This window comes from Plodia interpunctella, chromosome Z (genome assembly GCF_027563975.2).
Source record: "Plodia interpunctella isolate USDA-ARS_2022_Savannah chromosome Z, ilPloInte3.2, whole genome shotgun sequence".
Taxonomy (NCBI): domain Eukaryota; kingdom Metazoa; phylum Arthropoda; class Insecta; order Lepidoptera; family Pyralidae; genus Plodia; species Plodia interpunctella.
The window spans coordinates 6536052-6554478 of NC_071324.2; the positions used below are offsets into that span (position 1 = coordinate 6536052).

General features: G+C 33.3%; 1 protein-coding gene across 4 annotated transcripts; it reads right to left on the bottom strand.

Moving 5' to 3' along the window:
- Positions 1-1982: 1982 nt before the first annotated feature.
- On the bottom strand, positions 1983-17288 carry LOC128682808 (keratin-associated protein 10-6-like). Of its 4 annotated transcripts, XR_008406215.1 has the most exons (19): positions 17170-17288; positions 17031-17069; positions 16254-16283; positions 15813-15839; positions 15238-15264; positions 14599-14625; positions 13419-13445; positions 12992-13018; positions 11081-11113; positions 10869-10895; positions 10201-10227; positions 7856-7882; positions 7640-7666; positions 7516-7542; positions 6189-6578; positions 4954-4980; positions 3889-3915; positions 3413-3439; positions 1987-2043 (listed from the first exon to the last, which is right to left on the bottom strand). XR_008406215.1 is itself a non-coding variant. In XM_053767679.1 (18 exons), exons 1-18 carry the CDS (start codon positions 17221-17223, stop codon positions 2008-2010), a joined length of 543 nt encoding a protein of 180 aa, XP_053623654.1. In that variant the 5' UTR covers positions 17224-17288; the 3' UTR covers positions 1983-2007. The 4 variants fall into 4 exon arrangements, 1 of the variants encoding a protein (XP_053623654.1); XR_008406214.1 differs by having other exon boundaries at positions 1983-2043; positions 4954-6578; XR_008406216.1 differs by having other exon boundaries at positions 1983-2043; positions 4954-6787.
- Between the last annotated feature and the right edge of the window lie 1139 nt (positions 17289-18427).

An 18427-nucleotide genomic window follows, 5' to 3' on the forward strand; every position in this document is an offset into this window, starting at 1 on the left:
CATTCGCAGTAATATTTTCATTTATTGACAGATGTCGATGTTATATAGTCGGTTTTTTTGCACGTGAATAAGAATTGCTATGGAGGAACCATTGAGACATATTTCGGCCACCAGGATCCCTAACTCGATCCTCCAGGGGATCCTCGTGAACTTATCTGTTCATCAGGATTCCCTTGAGTATTTTTTGAAATTAAAAAACTTTAAAAATTTAAACAGGAAACAAATTAAATTAGATAAGATAGGTAATTTATCTTATTTTAAAAATGACCTATTGCTATATCATTATTTAATAATATAACTGTGTTTCCTGTATAAACTTATCAGTTGCGATTTGATCCGTCTTGCAAGCTTTTTTCGGTTGCCTTCGCTTATGTTTGGTATCTGTTTTTAATGCGTTCAGTAACTGTAGAATGTTGGGGGCTTTTGGACCAATTATTTTGATTAAACCCGAGTTCCAACTTACCCTACAGTTATTGGTCCGATGTCTTTCGCCGAAAGCGCTTTTTCTAACATCGTCATTTTTGAGCCAGTATTTCATATGACTTTCTAACTTTAACATATTCAAGAGCGAAGTTGGCTAAGGAAATCCAAAATTAAATGTTTTTGCTACAGGCATTGGTTCTGCTTGGGTCTCACACTTTTGCTTTTTCAAAATTTAATGATTTTGCTATAGGTTCTGCTATAGTATAGCAATTATGATTTTCCAAAATTATATGCTTTCGTTATATTGGTTCTGCGACTCTCGTTTTTGCTTTTTTTCTTTGAAGTCCTGATATAGACTGTCTTGTTACAAATCGTTTATTATTGGAAAGTATCTATAATTATTCGGAATAAAAATTATTGGGTACATTGCTGGATTGAATCTTATTGACCCTAGTATTTCACAAGTCCAATACTAAACATTTTATGTAATATAATAGTATATAATTTATATGTAGATCGTGGTCGATGATATCTTTGCTTGTTTTAATTATTTTACTTCTCATGCTGATAATGACGATTTAGGCGGTCTAAAATTAAGATTTTGCCAACATACAACAACATGTGAATTGCAATAGTTGACCATGTCATTTAATTTAATTAAGCATATAATATTGTAATATAAATAAGGGAATGTGAATTATTTACGTGTTAATCAAGATCTTTGTTCATTATATTTTCTTCAGATCTCTGAATATTATGATAGTGGTGGTATCATAATATTCAGAGACTCTTAGACTGAACCTCTAGACTCTTAGAGTAAAATGTAGTAAAATCCCATACAATATTCTCGCAATCAAAGTGAAGCTTAACACCTTGGCAATAAAGCGACACTTTTACCTTGACTAAAATGCATTGGTTTAATGTTATTCATAAACAAAAAGTTTAAACTAAAGCATGTTTTCTCAATATCGCATTGTACAAAATTTGAAATTGACACTTAGCTGAAAGTATGCTTCATCTTGTTCGTGAATAACAGTGACAATTATAAATTCGTTGTTCTGATAGTGCTTAGATTTTAACAATGTCATCAGCGTGTCGGATCTGTTAACATAATCGGTCTCAACTCAAAGATCTTTAGTAGGTTTTACTACGGAGAGACTATTTGACACAAGAAATAGACCATAAATATATGTTGACGTGGTGTCTCAATGGTCTCTCCGATCTTGTTATGATATCAGGGTGTAGATTCTTACAACTTGTAATCAAGCTCGAAGTTGGCTAAGCAAATCTAAAATTAAATGTATTTGCTATAGGTATTGGTTCTGCATTGGTATCACACTTTTGCATTTGTTTTTGTTGTAACAATACAGGATTTCGTCGTTTTCTTTCACATTTCTTTCAAAAATAGTTTTAAATAAGGCGTCATGTCCTATCAAGTGGCCAATCATTCTTTCCCTTCTGTTTTCTTACACAAGCGTACAAGATACTTTAAAATAGTCAATCTCGTGCATTGGCAATTTTATAGCATGTCGTAAAAAAGAATAAAACAACATTTATTATCGGTGGTAGTTTATTTTACTGCAGTTAGCTTTGGCTATGTTTGCATCGGCGTCCAGAACACTGAAATTAAAACATAAAAATGGTAATTAAATATATAGTGCTATAAAGATGTACTTTATGGGTCTAGCTTTTGCGCTCGGCTTTGAACTGCGTGAATTTCTTATTGGAAAAGTATTTTTATACGACGAATGATCATATTTCATCTTTAAAAGAGAAAATATATGTGGTATCTAATTAAAGTTGCCTTGGGAATAATATAAAATAATTTGGGAATAATAATAATTTGGGAAGCGGCGGAGAAGAAGCGCCTGAAGTACGACACAATGGAGCCACAATATCGTATTGTGCCCATTACGTGGGGACAATGGGCAGCTGGGGCTCTGATACCAAACGCCTTATTAGGGAGATCGGGCACCGTGCAGTGGAGAAATGCGGTGACGCCCGCTCTGGCGCATATTTTCTGGTGCAAAGAATAGCCATAGCAATACAGCGCGGTAACGCACTGTTTTAGGCACCTTTACACTTGCACCGGAGTCGCTAAGGTTAGATTTCAAATTGTGTATGTATTATTTTGCATGTTTGACAATTTTATTATTATAAATAAATAATCTTTTATTATTTTGGTAAACCACCTTCCTGGTGAAAACCAATATATTCCCAAATTAAATTATTAGTTAACACATTTCCTGGTAGAAATTAATGTAAATATCGCTGTATATAAACGTCATTTAGAAAGGTCCAAACACAATTATGTCGAGTTGTGTAAATGTAAGTTTCACATCTCGTGTGTTCGCGGCACTCAACGCTTCAACATACACCATCGTTAGAATCTGTGGCTTTTTCAGTGTATAATTTACTCTTTGTACACCGTACCGTACATTATGTATGCACCTATGTACCTATTTGGACAAATCGTGAAGAGGTAACACATACAACTTACTTTCGCATTTGAATTAATTGGGATTCTTAGTTATTACTTTGTTTTAGGGTCATGTAGTTCGGAAAGGAATAGTAATGTTTAATCGAATAGGTTCCCTCTGTCCCTATTCGATGGTCCTTAGAGGGAATATATTCTATTGAACGTCATTCTGGATTAAATTTTATACGTATATTTGTTAACAAATCATAACCATATGTTTGTTAACCAAATATAAAACATTGTTAAATAAATGTATATATCACGAAAATAGAAATAGAGAAAAAGATAAAAACATGTAGAAAGTCGTTATTTGCCCGTATGGCGAATAGTCCTCGGAGGTCTGAGGGCTTTTTTAACACATTGTGTACTGGAATATCCGAATGTAACCTATGTGATTTTGGTTAGAAGAGATAGTAGAGATGTTCAAGGTTAAGCTTGTTTCGTGAAGACCGTCTTTCTTGTTTCTGTGACGATTTCCAAAAGGTAATTTGAATTTTATGTTGTCTTTACCTTTGCTTCGCAAGCTGGACCGATGCACTGTTCGGGGTAAAACAATTTAAATTGATTAATGAATAGGTATAGAAAATAAACCTTAGCGACCATGGCTATGGTTTATTTTCTTACTGACTGAGTCCTTGTACATTGCGAACAAGTGATCAGTGCTATTTTAATTATGCTCACTGCTCACTTATTCTCAATGTCCCAGTGACTTTTATCAGTGAGATTGGCTACAAGCCACATGCGACATGTTTAGTTCAATATTTTTGAAGTTATCGCCATGCCGAAATTGGCCGCATGTCGTACATCATCGTCATAGCGAGGTCAATTTAGACTGAAAATTCACGATCTGGGGATTATTGACGTTTGTGGTTATTAAAACGCAAGAACAAAGATACTAGAAACGGATACGTAGCGGAACTTGGGACCATACCTAGCGGGAAAGGGGTTGGGACCCTTTTTGTAATGTGAAACAGATTTTTACTTACATGAGCTTTACAGTCTTTAGCAAAACACTGAAATCGAAAAATTTTAAAGTCAATACTTATGTTGATAGCCCCTAACAAGCATTTTTTTCACTTTGTTAAAATCAGAATCACATGATGTACTTATATACCAAATAGTCGATTAGTAGCCAAGGGCTGTAAGGCAGCAATTGCAGCTTGAGATATTTAGGCGCACGAGCGCAGCGAAGTCGCCTATAGCTCGAGGGTGCAATTGATGATTTACTCTACACATCACATACATCTCGATTGTGAGGTAAGTAGAAAAAAACCGACATTACAAGAATAAAACATTTTAAAGTAAAAGTTGTATTCCCGCCGATTTTCATTACAAAAAACCAAGTAAAGAACTTTTCGGAAGGGTTCTTAATTTTATTGAGGACTAAAAGGATGAAAAGGGTTTCGTAAATAACTATACAAATAATCAATTTTCAAAAAAATCGATTATTTGTTTGAAAAAAAAAATTTCGTCGTAATTAGCACATAAAAAATAAAAACTTATTAAATAAACTAAAAAAAAAAATCATCCACTCCGTTCACGATAAAAAAAAATCTTCACTTCACTAAATAAACAATCATCTTTATTATCAAAATATTTGATACATCCGTATTATATAGTTTATTCCCTATATAGTAAAACATTGAATTTAACATACTTCAACGTTTCACTATTTAAGTAGGAAAATGTACAATTCACATACACACAAATGTTCAATACAGTAGTGAATTGTATATATATTTTTTAAATACAACCCTCAGTAACTGAGTGTTGTATTTATATTTAAAGTAAAAATTATTTAAAATATTAAAACTTCTCTAAAAAAGAAAATTTGGTCTTTAATAACGAAATAAAATTTCAATTTTTCTAGACAAAAATCTATGAATAAAAATCGATTATTCTAACAATATAAGAATTTTTGAATATTCTATTATTTTCTACATCTCTATCGAGTGGGTATGTACCGTGTTTGGTGCGAATGTTTTCTGGCGCAGAATGTGTATCTGAAGCTATATTTCGTCGATAATGAATACTATTTTAATGTTATTTACCTCTGATATGCAGCTAGTTCCTTCACACTGAAATTTAATTTAAATGTTTGTATTTGTAATAAAACTCGAGTTTTTTCTATGTACATTCCAAACTTCATAAATAATGCTGATAAAAAACTGACACCCGTTAATCTTAGAGACAGAAATACCCAAAGAAAAGAACAAGTCATCACCATACACGATAAAATCGCATCATGGAAGCAGAAATCCCTTCATGGCAGGCATTACCAAGACATTGAACAGCCCTATGTCGACAAACTAGCGTCGAACGCCTGGCTGCGTCGAGGTGAGCTCTTCCCAGAAACTGAAGCGTTCATGATAGCGATTCAAGATCAAGTTATAGACACACGAAATTATCAAAAACATATCATACGAGCTGTCATTCCATCCGACATATGCAGACATTGCCATTCTAACCCCGAGACAATACAACACATAACCTGAGCCTGAAAATCCCTGGCACAAACTGATTATAAGCATCGCCACGATCAAGTGGCTGCTATTGTGTATCAGCATCTAGCACACAAAAATAATTTTATTCCTCACAAAATACCCATTATAAATACCAACCGGAAGCCATACTAGATAATGGCAATATTAGAATCTACTGGGACAGGACCATAACTACAGATAAAATAATCCAAGTATTTAAGGAAAGCTTGCATTTTGGTGGTGATTGGAGCTTGTTCTAGAATTTGTCCCCAAGCCTCAGGAATTCGTTGTAAAGGCAGGGGTGGAAACAGAACACAATCTAGTTATTTTTCTACCCTCTTTAGAGAATGTTGTTTTCAGCTCTTTTGATTTTTCCATTCTGCCTTAAGTGATAAAAGCAGCCATTTTACACCCGGAAAGGAATTATTAACATACTTCATTTGGGCCTGTTCGTAATCACATTTGTAAATTTGCGACTTCGTCCGCGTAAATTTCGAGTTGAATGTATATAATGTGAAATCGATATACAAGTGACCTTACCAATAAAATATATTTGGTCAATACAGCAATCCTTTGAGGTAAAGTAAACTCAAAGAATTTGTTTATATACGACATTATTAGCTTTCCGAATGGAAAACTAATAATGTTTCCATACGGAAAGCTAATAATGTCGCTAGTAAAAATAGATGGACCGCACTACTGACCCGTGAGCAAGCGTAAAGTTGGCCGTGGGAAAAACTATCTTAAATCCACTCCAGCGACTCTTAAAGTTATAAACCTTGTGACTTATTGATATTGATTACCTCTGAACCACATCCTGTAAGAATCTACTGAGATTCTTGTCTTGTCTATGCAATGCTGTTACTTTCAGCTGAGTACCGTTCACAGTTTTGGCGGTGTACAGTTTCTCATCAGGTTTTTTGTTTGTATTTATCACAAACGATGATGAGGCAACATTCCTTGTTATCTATCCAACATTCCATCCCATTCACAGTTGCGTGATATCGCACAGGTTGAAGTTGGCGACATCGTATCTAGTGGTATTTTAAACATTGTGTGAGCTGTTTTCCCTCCGGGAAGCTAGGCAGCCTTGATACGTGACGTCGCAGTTGCTAGAGCGATTTTACCTTGTCTTCGTATTTCAGCTAGTATTGCCTTAATTACAAAGGTCTTCCCTGTTCCTCCCAGGGCATCTAGGATAAACAGCTTTCCTTCATTATTAAAGGTACTTTGGACGACTATTGAAATATTTGAGACTATTCCCGTGTAAAATTAAATAAAATATCTTCGACTATGGCGTTCAATTTTGTTGAGTTGTAACTTGTTTCTGCAATGTATTCGCAAATAATATAAAGTATATCGGGCAGTATTTGAGGAAGACCGTAGTCACTCAATGACTTACCTGCAATTGAAAAAACAATATCTTGTATAGAAGAAAGTGAATGCTCTTTCATCAGTTGGATTGATTTCATGGTTCGAGTTTAGCCTCAGAGTATATTAAAAAAAAATTTTTCTTTAGAAAAATTCGTCTTGTAAAAAAAACTTGGGAAAACCCCGTGGGTCGGAAATATCAAAAACACTAACATTACAGGAAATCACTAACCTACTACCTCCTCGAGGGGTTATATATATAGTGTTCATCGCCTTCAAGCACGTGAAGAGCTCTGCAAGCTGCTTGGAACATAGCAAACTCTACACTGTCAATCGTTTTTAAAAACGCGTTTTAAAAACGTGGGCCCTGGTACATTGTGCAGTAACAACAGCAAATAATAGCATTCACGATGGCTGGGATGAACAGTGTATACTGGCAAGGCAGCATCTTCACCCCTGGAAAATTCCTCTACAGGAGTGCCGCCGCGTCGAAGTCAATTAAAAATACCTCTGTTTATTTGTAAAAAACGTTAACTTATGAATAAGGTCCCGCATATTACTAACGATAACTTTGAAAATTCGACTTCTTGACATAACTTCAAAAACCCTAAAAGGGTCGTTTGTCGTGGATAGTCTACGCGGTCTCTTTAATTTTCTGGGTTGAAGTATATCCGCTATCCATTTTCCAAATTAACGCTCAAAGGTCCCTCTATCCATTTTAGTTAATTTATTATATGTATAGACTATTTTTTTAATTACCTCAGATTTACAACTCACGCCTGTGCACTGAAATTATTAATTATGGATTTTATTAATCACGTATTTGTAACTTGCAATAACATTCACAAGTAATTTAATTCGAACATACTTAAATTTGACTTACGTTTGCGCTACACTTATGCCCCACACACTAAACGTAAATAATAAAATTAACGTGTACAGCCATCAATTTAAAGAGCATAAAAATGCAATCGCATCAACTGCAGTAAACATAATCTTTTTAGATCAGTGTTTTTTATATTCTAACTATTTTTCCCACTAAAACTTTTTAAAGTTATACATGATGCAAGCGATAAATATGTATTCGTTATAAACTCACGTTAGACGATGAAGACAATCCATCACTCTAGAATAAAACTAATTCATTATCAAAAACATTTTTGACTAATAAACAAGTCCTCTCTCTGCCTCTTTACCGAAACTTCGAAAAATGAAACACAGTACCACATTCTTTCACGAGCGTTTTGAACTCCGTCGCGGGCTCTCATTAGTGTTTATTAAATTGTACCATACAACACGGTAATCAATTCTGTATTTAAAAAAAAATTTGGACGGTAATGAAACGCTACACGCAGCGGTAAAACACTCGTGAAATTCACCCACTTATGTTGTACCCTAATGCATAATAGCTGATGGCGTTAATCTCCCTAGTTGAAAATCGTACTTTCTTCAGAGTTGATACATAGTGTTTTAAACGATACCTGCTTACATGGATAATGATGTGTAAGAAGATTTTTCCGGCATAAGGTTATTTAGTACAGCTTATAGCTGTAATTCAACAAGTTTCTAACGTGCATTGCATTGTGCACATTTTTTTCGATATACTTATAATTATACTTTTCATCGCTGCGGCTGCGCGGTCAATTTTCTTAAGGTAGGAATCATTTCCAAAATCAATCATTCATAAAATTTACATTACTACAGTACAGTACAGTACTCAATCTCAAATATCTTAAAGTCATATAGTAAAACTCATTCCTGTCTTTGTTAAAATTTGAAAAATTCTAATGTCAGCGCGTCCGCAGCGGTCGAAACTCTCTGCCAACCCCGATGTCATCGTATTCTATTCATATCGTAATACGAGTATATCACGACAGAATTGTTTTGGGGCATTAGTTAGACCCAAGGGCATTACTTTAAATGGTACTAGTACATACCAGGAACATGGAATGCCGTCTTAGGACGATCTTCCTTTCGTAAAGGAATTTCCCAAAATGCTTTTGCGATATCAATGGATGAATATTTACAATTTTTTACGTTATCTAATATATCTGAAATTAAAGGTAATTCGTAAGCGTCTTTACGAGTGATGCTATTTAATTTTCGCCTATCTACACAGAAGCGTCAGGTGCCATCTTTTTTAGGAGTAATGATAACAGGGCTAAGCCATGGGCTTTCACAAGGCTCAATTACCTACTCTCTCTGCTTTCAGTGCTTTTTGTTTCTCGGGAGATAGACGATATATATGACGTTGACCAATAGGGCATGATCACCGGTATCGATATGATGTTCGGTGAGGTGAATTTTCCTAATGGTTTATTTTCAGTAGAAATTTGTTTAAAATTTTCTAATTATTATATTAGCTAATTCTTGTTGTATGTTTGTTAAGTTTTGAAAAGTGTGAAGATTGGTGGAAGTAGAATAAATTAAAAAAATGTCTTTTTGAGATGTTGAGTGAGTGTTAATGTTACGAAGTATGTTGGGAGCAATATTGGTTGACCGTTAGCTACGGTACCTAAGATACATTGGTCTTTGTTTAATGAGAAACCTGATTTAAGTAAAATTGTATGAGAATCCTTACCAAGAATAGTAATGGAACTACCACTATCTAATAAACCATTTAAAGTAAGTTTATTCACTTTAATATATAAGTAAGTACGTATTGTGTCTTTATTTTTAAAAAGGAGAGTTTTCTTATTATGGGATCTAAAGAAAAGTTTTATATAGTTAACCCAATTATTCCAATCTGTTTTATCAAATTTAATAGAATTTTGGATATGTTTAAACTCATTCTTATTTAGTTTTTTTGGTTTGATTTATGACAATTTGGACAATGAGGAAATGTGTCGTTTTTTTTTGCCACACCTGCAAAACAAACTTTTTGTGTATTGGTACAAACAGCAAGGAGATGTGAGTTAGTTCCACATCTTGGGCAAGGGAATGTGGGTATTTCTTCAAATCCACTCTTTTTATTAGTAATTTTATATGAAGCCTTCAAGCTTATTTTGTCAATTTCAGTAACTCTAATTCAATATTATCGAAACCAGTTTTTTTTCATATTCATAGGTATCTTTAATTTTCTAATAAGTATACAAAATAATATAAAAAACGAATGGGTGACAGTTGCAAACAAAATATTAAGTTTAAATGATTATATTTATTCAGAGATAATGAAAATACCCAAATTATACCTAACGCACACAAAAGCTCTAAAGAGATAAGTCATGCCCATAACGAAATATTCTTATATAACCAACTTTAATAATATCATAACTTTAATTTTGCTTAAAATCACTTTCCACTACTGGACTAAAATTGCCATTTATTTTTCGTTAGTACGAATACCTACTTATTGGATTTGAAGCCAGTGCGTATGCAGCACGATTTTATGGAATTTTACGTCGTTAGACAGCATGTGGCAGTATTTTGTCTTATTTTACTTACATATGTTAGACATGATCCGGAACGACACTGAAAAATTAGACAACTTTGTTAATCATAATGTGAAAAAAATATTCATGGGTTTGACATTTATTGGTTTATTCATTCCCCTGTGAAATAGCATAATTCGACACAAAAATAATAGATTTTCATAACTATTTTTTTAAATAAATAAATATGACAATTCGCGAAAATAATATTATAAACTATATCATTTCGTTAAAACGTATACAAAAGGGCTAATGATCTCCAAGCAGTGGTGATCAATAATAATTTTATTTTCTTTTAATTATCTTAGTGAAAAAATGCCAACTTGCCACACATACACTCTGCTGTACAGCAAGGTTTAACTTTGATGATAATAATAAATGAGCCATTGTTAAGATGTAAGGAGTTACAGCTTGTCAATGGCTCAGGACGTCAATTTAGAGTTTGGATGAGAACTTCCTCTGACAACTGACACTCATTGATGCTATAAAGGTTCCATTTATCTTTTGAGGTTAGAAATCCTAAAAATGAGTGAAATGAGTGCCAGAAAATATCATTTTTGAAGCCATGAACAATAAGATTTGGTAAAAATGTAATTACTTTAACAATATTATGCCTTTACTTTTAGGAAGTAATCAGAACCAAAAGTAACGAGACTGAAAAAACTGGCCTAACAGACTCACCGTTGCCTCACAGGCACGACCGGCACACTGAAAAATTTAAATGCATTTATTACATTTGTTGAAGGAGGATAGTTGGAACTGAGGAAAATGTTTATTATTATGTTCAGTGTGTTTTGTTTAGCGAGTGTGAACTTTAAATTTTACTAAAGTTTTGTCCTATATGACCTTTGTAATGAACGTATAATACATAATGCTAATTAAAATTTATTTACCTTAGACATGCACACATTTATAATTCCGTCGCACTGAAAGCAAAACATATATATTTAAATTTAAGTATTGTAAAATGTGTTAAAAATCTTAATTTACATTAAGTGCCAAGAAAGTTGTTGTCTCATTCCACGAAATGACCACGACCCTCGACCATGAGGAAATAAGACTATGAAGTACGAGTATATATAACGAAGTCTGCACGTGTGCTGTCAGCTGCGGATATTTGGGTTGTCACCATTGTCCCATTATACAATCTAGTAGATTGTAGATTTAATCTATAATAAATTTTTGTAAAGGCTCGCGTACACCACTAGACTTGCCGTACAGAGTCAAATCGAAACGGAGACAACAACCAATAAATGATGGTATGTATGTACTTAGTATTTCGGAGAACCACTTGATTTTCGATTACTACTTCGATTTAGTTTCTTCAAAGATTTTGCTTTTTTAATGCGTCCACACTAGGAATAAATATAAACAAATAAATACACACACAGATTGAGCTAGCCCCAAAGTAAGTTCGAGACTTGTGTTATGGGATACTAACTCAACGATACTGTATTTTATAACATATACATATATAGATAAACATCCAAGACCCGGGCCAATCAGAAAAAGATCATTTTCCATCATGACGAAAAATTATGCATTTTTGTTCAAGTTTTTATTAAGCATAGCGTAACATTTATTAGACGCCTGGTTTTTGATTATCGTTCCGAGTACCCACGTAACATGTTTTGGTCCTTCGAGCTGGATCAAAAGATCGTATGTTTGATATAATATTGTAATTATGTAAAGCTGGTAAATATGCGGAAAGAAAATTTCTGATGATATTCGAACAAAAATTGTAATTTCTGATTGTAACTAGACTAGATGGACACAATAAGTTTAAAAAAAAAAACACAAATATTGCCTCAATATTTATATTTCTTGATCAAATTTATTTTAAATTGACTATATAAATTACGACGTGTGTTTAAAATTAAAAATATTTATTTGTTGATTTGTCTCCTTCAAATTATAATGATCAACTAAATGTTGAACATTTAGTTCATTCCCATGGTCCCAGCCTACTCAGCCTACTACTAGCCTACAGTAAAAGCGCCACTGTTTTCTTTGTCGACATTTGACTTGCTCGGCTCTGGCCAGAGCAGATCTTTTTCTTGATATTTTCCACTTTCACTTGGTTGATTATATGTGGAATATTATGATGTTTGAACTTCTCTTGCACCTGCAACGACTGAGTTTCAAATTCGAAGCTTTGAGCATTGAGCTTGAAGGAGAGGCTCCAAGGCTCGTCCCCAAACGTGGACTCCTTGATATACCTACTGCCCGGACCTATTAACGTTGCACATTTTTATTCTTATTACACTTAAAATATAGTTAAATGTTCACATAGACATTTGGGTATACCTAAAAATGTTCTCGTCTTAACACGTTTTATAGTTTAAACAAAATTCTATATCTTTTTTTATCGTTTTCATTTATATCGTATACACCGTCTCTAGTCTTCCAAAGCTCCAAACTCAGGACGGGTCTGTCTAATAAAAATAACTCGTTAATGGTTTCTATAATATTACTAATATTGCGACATATTATGAATAAACGGAAAATTCGATCTCTTTTTCTATGATGCGTGCTACACGTGGGTCAGGGTAACGGAGACGGAGTCGAGAGTAATGTAGGGAAAATCACACAGTACAAAAGAAGTTCTACTAAACATATGTTTATTACTAGCTGAACTCCGGCGGCTTCGCTCCCGTGGCTACTTTTTATTTTCGAGCATTTCTTGATAAAAAGTACCCTGTGTCAAAATTCATAACAATCAGTCCAGTACCTAAATAATGCTTTGAGAGTGAACAAACTAATGTACTTTCACATTTGTTATATTATAGTTGGGATTTACTTACGAACACTTTACAAAATGGCCCCTGACACTAAAAAATAACATTTTATTATAATGAAGGTCAATTTGCGCGCCAGGCTGTCACTCCAGTGGGAATTTCGGGGCAAAGTACCTTTTGTCCTAACCCTCATAATATGTAGATATTTAAGCATTTACCAAATATTATACATAACATTGATTGAGTAACAAACATTAAGAAGTGTGTTAATACACTCACGAATATACAAACTTTCGCATTGCAGGCAGTAGGATTACTATGATTATTTTAATAAGTTTGTAAAATAATTAGTAGAGTTCATGGAATATCGGGATAAAAAGCAGTTTAAATTTCATCGTAACCCGTTCAGTAGACGATTAAATTATAAATACTAACATTATATATCCAAAGAGTATTATTATTAGAAAATTGATTCTTTGTAGGTACCACTTACTTCGGCTATTGATAAGTCACCATATACCTAAAATAAAATATTGTCAACATCGAAAGTCGTCAATAATTAACTTGTTAATTCTAGAAAATTAGAGTAATAAAATGTGTTGCTTCAAGTATTTATTTGGAACTTTTTTCAAGGTTTAGAAAGGAAATAATTTCGCCATGTCTGTCCGCGGTTTAGCTCAAAAACAACTGGTACTAGATAGTTGTAACTTGTCAAGGGTGAACATATTAATATTCGGGGCAGCGGTCCAGCTGCTCCGTCCAACTAGTTTGACCACGGGCCTATAATAGGAGCAGTTGTGTAAGAGAGTTCCGTAATTCATTAAAAAATTACTTGCCTATCCTAAAACCTTAACAGCATCTTTTTAGTAAAAAAATAATAAAAGTTGGTGATAATTTTTTTTACAGTGTAACATTTAAAGCAATTTATCTAACGCATGACTTACATCAACATAAGCTGAAATCAGCTATTGCTAAATTTGTCGTATATAATCATCATTTTAATAATAGTCCTTTGCGTGCGGTATCACTGGATAAAGTCGTGAAATTTTAAAATATAACGGACGTGATATAGTCACATTTATTGTTAAAAAGTAATCGATGAAATAAAACATCAGCCGAGATTGCACAAGATTATTATATTTTGTTGAGAGTGAAAAAACGTATTTAGTATTCAGCCTAGACGGAAGGAGCCAGAAGTCAAGATGACATTTTTTATTTTTATTTTAGATTGCGACCATATAGTTCAACATTTATTGCATAATGCGCCTACTTAATTTTGAATGTGAGCTTTAGAGAAAATTTGTCAGCTATTTATATTGTCGCTGGTTATGTAAAATAAAATGGGGAGTAAATACTTAGCTGCATATTTTTTGTATTATCTGTCTATAGTTCAAAGGATTTTTTATTTAGGTGTTGTTTTTATTCATCCAATGATATAAAATGATGGCATGTATTATATTCGCAAGATAAGTTTTATTTTTATTCTTCTTTCACATTTATTTCTAAACACTTCAGATGCCTGCGATCGGGCATCAGTCAATCATATACTAAAGTTGTGTGTCAATAATTTTTATCAGCTTATATTTAAAATTATTCAACATTTGTCAAAATATAAATTAATATATTTTAATTTTCGACAAATAATTTGAAACATTATAAATTTAATAAATTACCGTTGCTGAAGAGTGAAATCCTATGGCCTGAAATGAATTACTTGTATTTAAATTATTAATTATATTCTTACTAATTCTCAATACCATTCATGTCGATTAGATTTGCAAGGAACATTGGCCATTAGATGCCGGAGCCGGAGCTAAGTATTTAGGTTGCGGCCCAATCATTCCCGAGGTCTTCTGTTGTCTCGACATTGGTCGACAGACAACGCAGAAATTGTAGGGAAATTTGACGCAAGTCACTGTCAAAATCTTAATAAACAACGGAGCGGTAATGTATAGGATGCACGCCCTTGTTTCTTTAAAATTGATATCCACCTTCGAACTCCTAAATATATGAATCCGTAAATTCGAAATGATATAGGACAAGAAAGAGTGAAGACGTAATAAACTCCTTTCTTATTTATGACTAGCTTTTGCCCGCGACCTCGCCCGCGTGTAATTCGTGCGTCCGCTCATATCTTATTATTGTTAATATCTTTTGTTCTAAGAAATTATTGCAGTAAAACCTATACAAGATTTTAAGTTAGACCATCCGCTTTACAACTGAAAAATCCGCATGCGGGAACAAACGTAATCCACTTACAGTTTTATTATTGACATAGAAGATATAGATATTAGTATACATTTTGATCATACCATCGCTGAAGACATTGTTCCGGTACACTGTAATTGACGTGAAGTTTGCAATGAATAATTACACACACAACACATTATAAGGGATTCTTAGAAAATATCCCTAGCAACGGAAAAATGTAAGTAAATAATGAACAAGTGATGAGTTTTCATAAACACACTGCATTTCACCTATTATTCGAAGTCACAATGTATTTTCATGGGTTTCCATTTGTGGTATTTGCGATTAATAAGATTATAAGTGGGTTCCTTGCGGTCTGTCATACCAGCGAAAATTGAGTGCTTTGCATTAGTATTTGTAATTTGTTACTATTTTTGTTTGTTTGTTTGTTGTTTATTCCAATCGAAGATATACCTAAATCTGGGTAGAACCGTAAATGTACCATCGGCAAAGTATTTAATAATCTTAATATTAATAACCTGCATTATATATTGTTTGCTGAAATGTATTTATTATATAAACAAAATAAAATAAATTGTAAAATATGTATGTACGCTTATCTAATTATTGTAAAACTTCTAAATATATTGGTGTAAAACTTCTAATTATATTGGTGTTTATGATTTATATTTCTTACATTTGCTTTACAGTCATCTCCTTTACACTGAAAAATAGTAACTACATTTTAGTAAAGTACTACTCTGTCTATAGTTTTTATATACCAATGATCACGGTAAATTCAACGTAAATTAACAGATACCATTACTAATTGTTGTTTTCTAAAAAATCTGGAATTACGAAGAAAATAAAGTTTATCGGCCAACGCGCCGTGTTTACTTTCCTAAATTTTACAAAGAAATATCAATAAATATGATATCTAAAAGAAATATAAATAAATATGATATCTTTCTTAAAACGAAGATTAAGATGAATTTGGATGACTGAAAAATTTGTAGCGGGAGCGAGGTGATCAAGCTCGATCAATTCTAGGTGTCGCTCCTTGTGAACCGCACGGTTCCGTAGGTGTTACGTTGTACATATGTGCTTATTATAATTTTTATCATTTAATACAACATACCTTAGCAGTGCAATTTTTACTCGAAGCAGCCTAAAAAAGTGCAGCATTATACTATGTTCTTTTTTATATTTTTTTCCCACCCAAAAGGTGACTGGAAGAAATCGCTTTAGTAATGAGTTCGCCTTTGTGCCTTTTATCTGTAGTGTGTGATAATTATTTTTGTATGTTACTTTCGTGCACCAAGGAATATAACTACTGTATTTATATGATTATATTACAGGCCTCACCCAATGCAAGTACGCTAATAGGAGTAGTAGATTAATCAAGAGCTTAACGTTAATACGACGTAAGTGACTACGCGAGTTGTCTTCGAAGGATAGTTATGCCTATATAGATGTAGGAGAAGGCGCCTGTTGTATGTTTTGGCTAATTAAGTTATTGGCCACGTAGTTTTAAGTTAATTAGATGAAGATTTTACTTTTTTGCTTTATAGTATACTTTGTATGTACACTTTAGGGCTTGACATCTATTGTGAGAAGTGAAATACAATTTCCAAATTTGGTACATCTAACAATGTCTAGTGTGTGAACTTCACCTTTATAGTTTACCACCGAAGAATTAAATGTTAACATGTGCTTTTTGACGTGGAACATTCAATCATTCATCATTACGTTATCGTAATGACACATATAATGTGGTCCTAATCTAAGGAGTCACGGGAGTGTCCCTGCCAAGACGAGCCAAGCGAAGCGCAAGGGCTAGTGCCTTTGCGCTTCGCGCATTTATTATTAATCTAAAAGAACTAAATGTAAATATGATAATAAAATAATGTCTCACATTTATATCTCTTCGCGTATCTTCAAAATGTAAAGAGGCCTGGAATAATCACTTATTTGTAAATTACAATAAATCTGATATGGTTTTACACAAAAGAAAAAATATTAAAATGCATTTAATGTTACACTTAAATTTATACCATAGTCAAAATAGTTCCAACTGTTACTAAAATGGAAACCTTTAAGTAAATCATAGTTGGTCAATTGTTTTAAGGTGAAACATACAGTTACATGATAGGCATGATTCCGCTCAAAGTTGCAATCACATGCATGATTGTCCATATAATCCGATTAGAAATAGTTGATGATAAGATTTTTTTAAAATTCAAGTCACGGCAAGTTTATTGAATAGAAACAATTTTATTATAAAACGCCAATCAACCACTACAACTCAGCTACCACAATATTTAAGACTTGTATGTGAATTTTCAATCGACTGTCTGCCAGACGTCCTTCAGCTTATTAGGTGATAGGGTAATCTCAGGGTAGGTTGGAGTTGGAGTAGAAATAGGCAAAGGCAGACAGTTGTATAATAGTATAATTGATAAGTAAAATACAGATCTGTGAACAATAAAAAAATACATAAACTATAGCACTAAATCACTGTAAAATTTAGAACACTTTTCCGAAACATATTAAAACACTTACTCTTCAATGGTCTATAAATAATTTAAGATATTTTATTATATATATATTTTATTATTATTACACCGTACTGTGGTACGTGCCGATATCGTTATGGTAATGAATGAGTCAAAATGTGATTTCAAAATATCAAGTGGAACAATAAATTTAAAATTTTAAATTTAGACTGAAAGAGATAAAAATCATGCCAGCACGCACGCGATATGACTAAAGAGGTCATAATGCGTGGCGTTACAAGCTGATGTTCTTCAGAAACTGTGTCTCCTATGTAGTTTTCCAGATTAGTATCGTTGAGTTAGTATCTCATAACACAAGTCTCAAACTTACTTTGAGGCTAGCTCAATCTGTGTAATTTGTCCTAATATATTTATTTATTTATGACTTGTCTTATGCCTCTCTCGTTCTGATAGTTAAGGAAAAATCAGTTAAAAATTAAGGAGAGTGTAGGTTAGGTAAGCACTAGAAGATAGTATCTAGTTTAGTGGTCCAAAACTACGAGGGGTGACTGATAAGTAATCTACCTAAAGATAATAGAAAAGACATAGATGGATGATTTATTTTTCTATGTATGACATTTGTCAATTAGTGACATTATACCAGTAAAAAAAATTGTCTTGGCGTCCAAATGGTCGTTCACATCTCTTCATCCGTTAAAAATCTGCGACCTCTCAAATTTTTGAATTGAGCGTGTTTTCCCCAAGGGCCCAATGACCATAACGTTGGTGTAGATGTGCCATAGGCCCCCCCGACGTG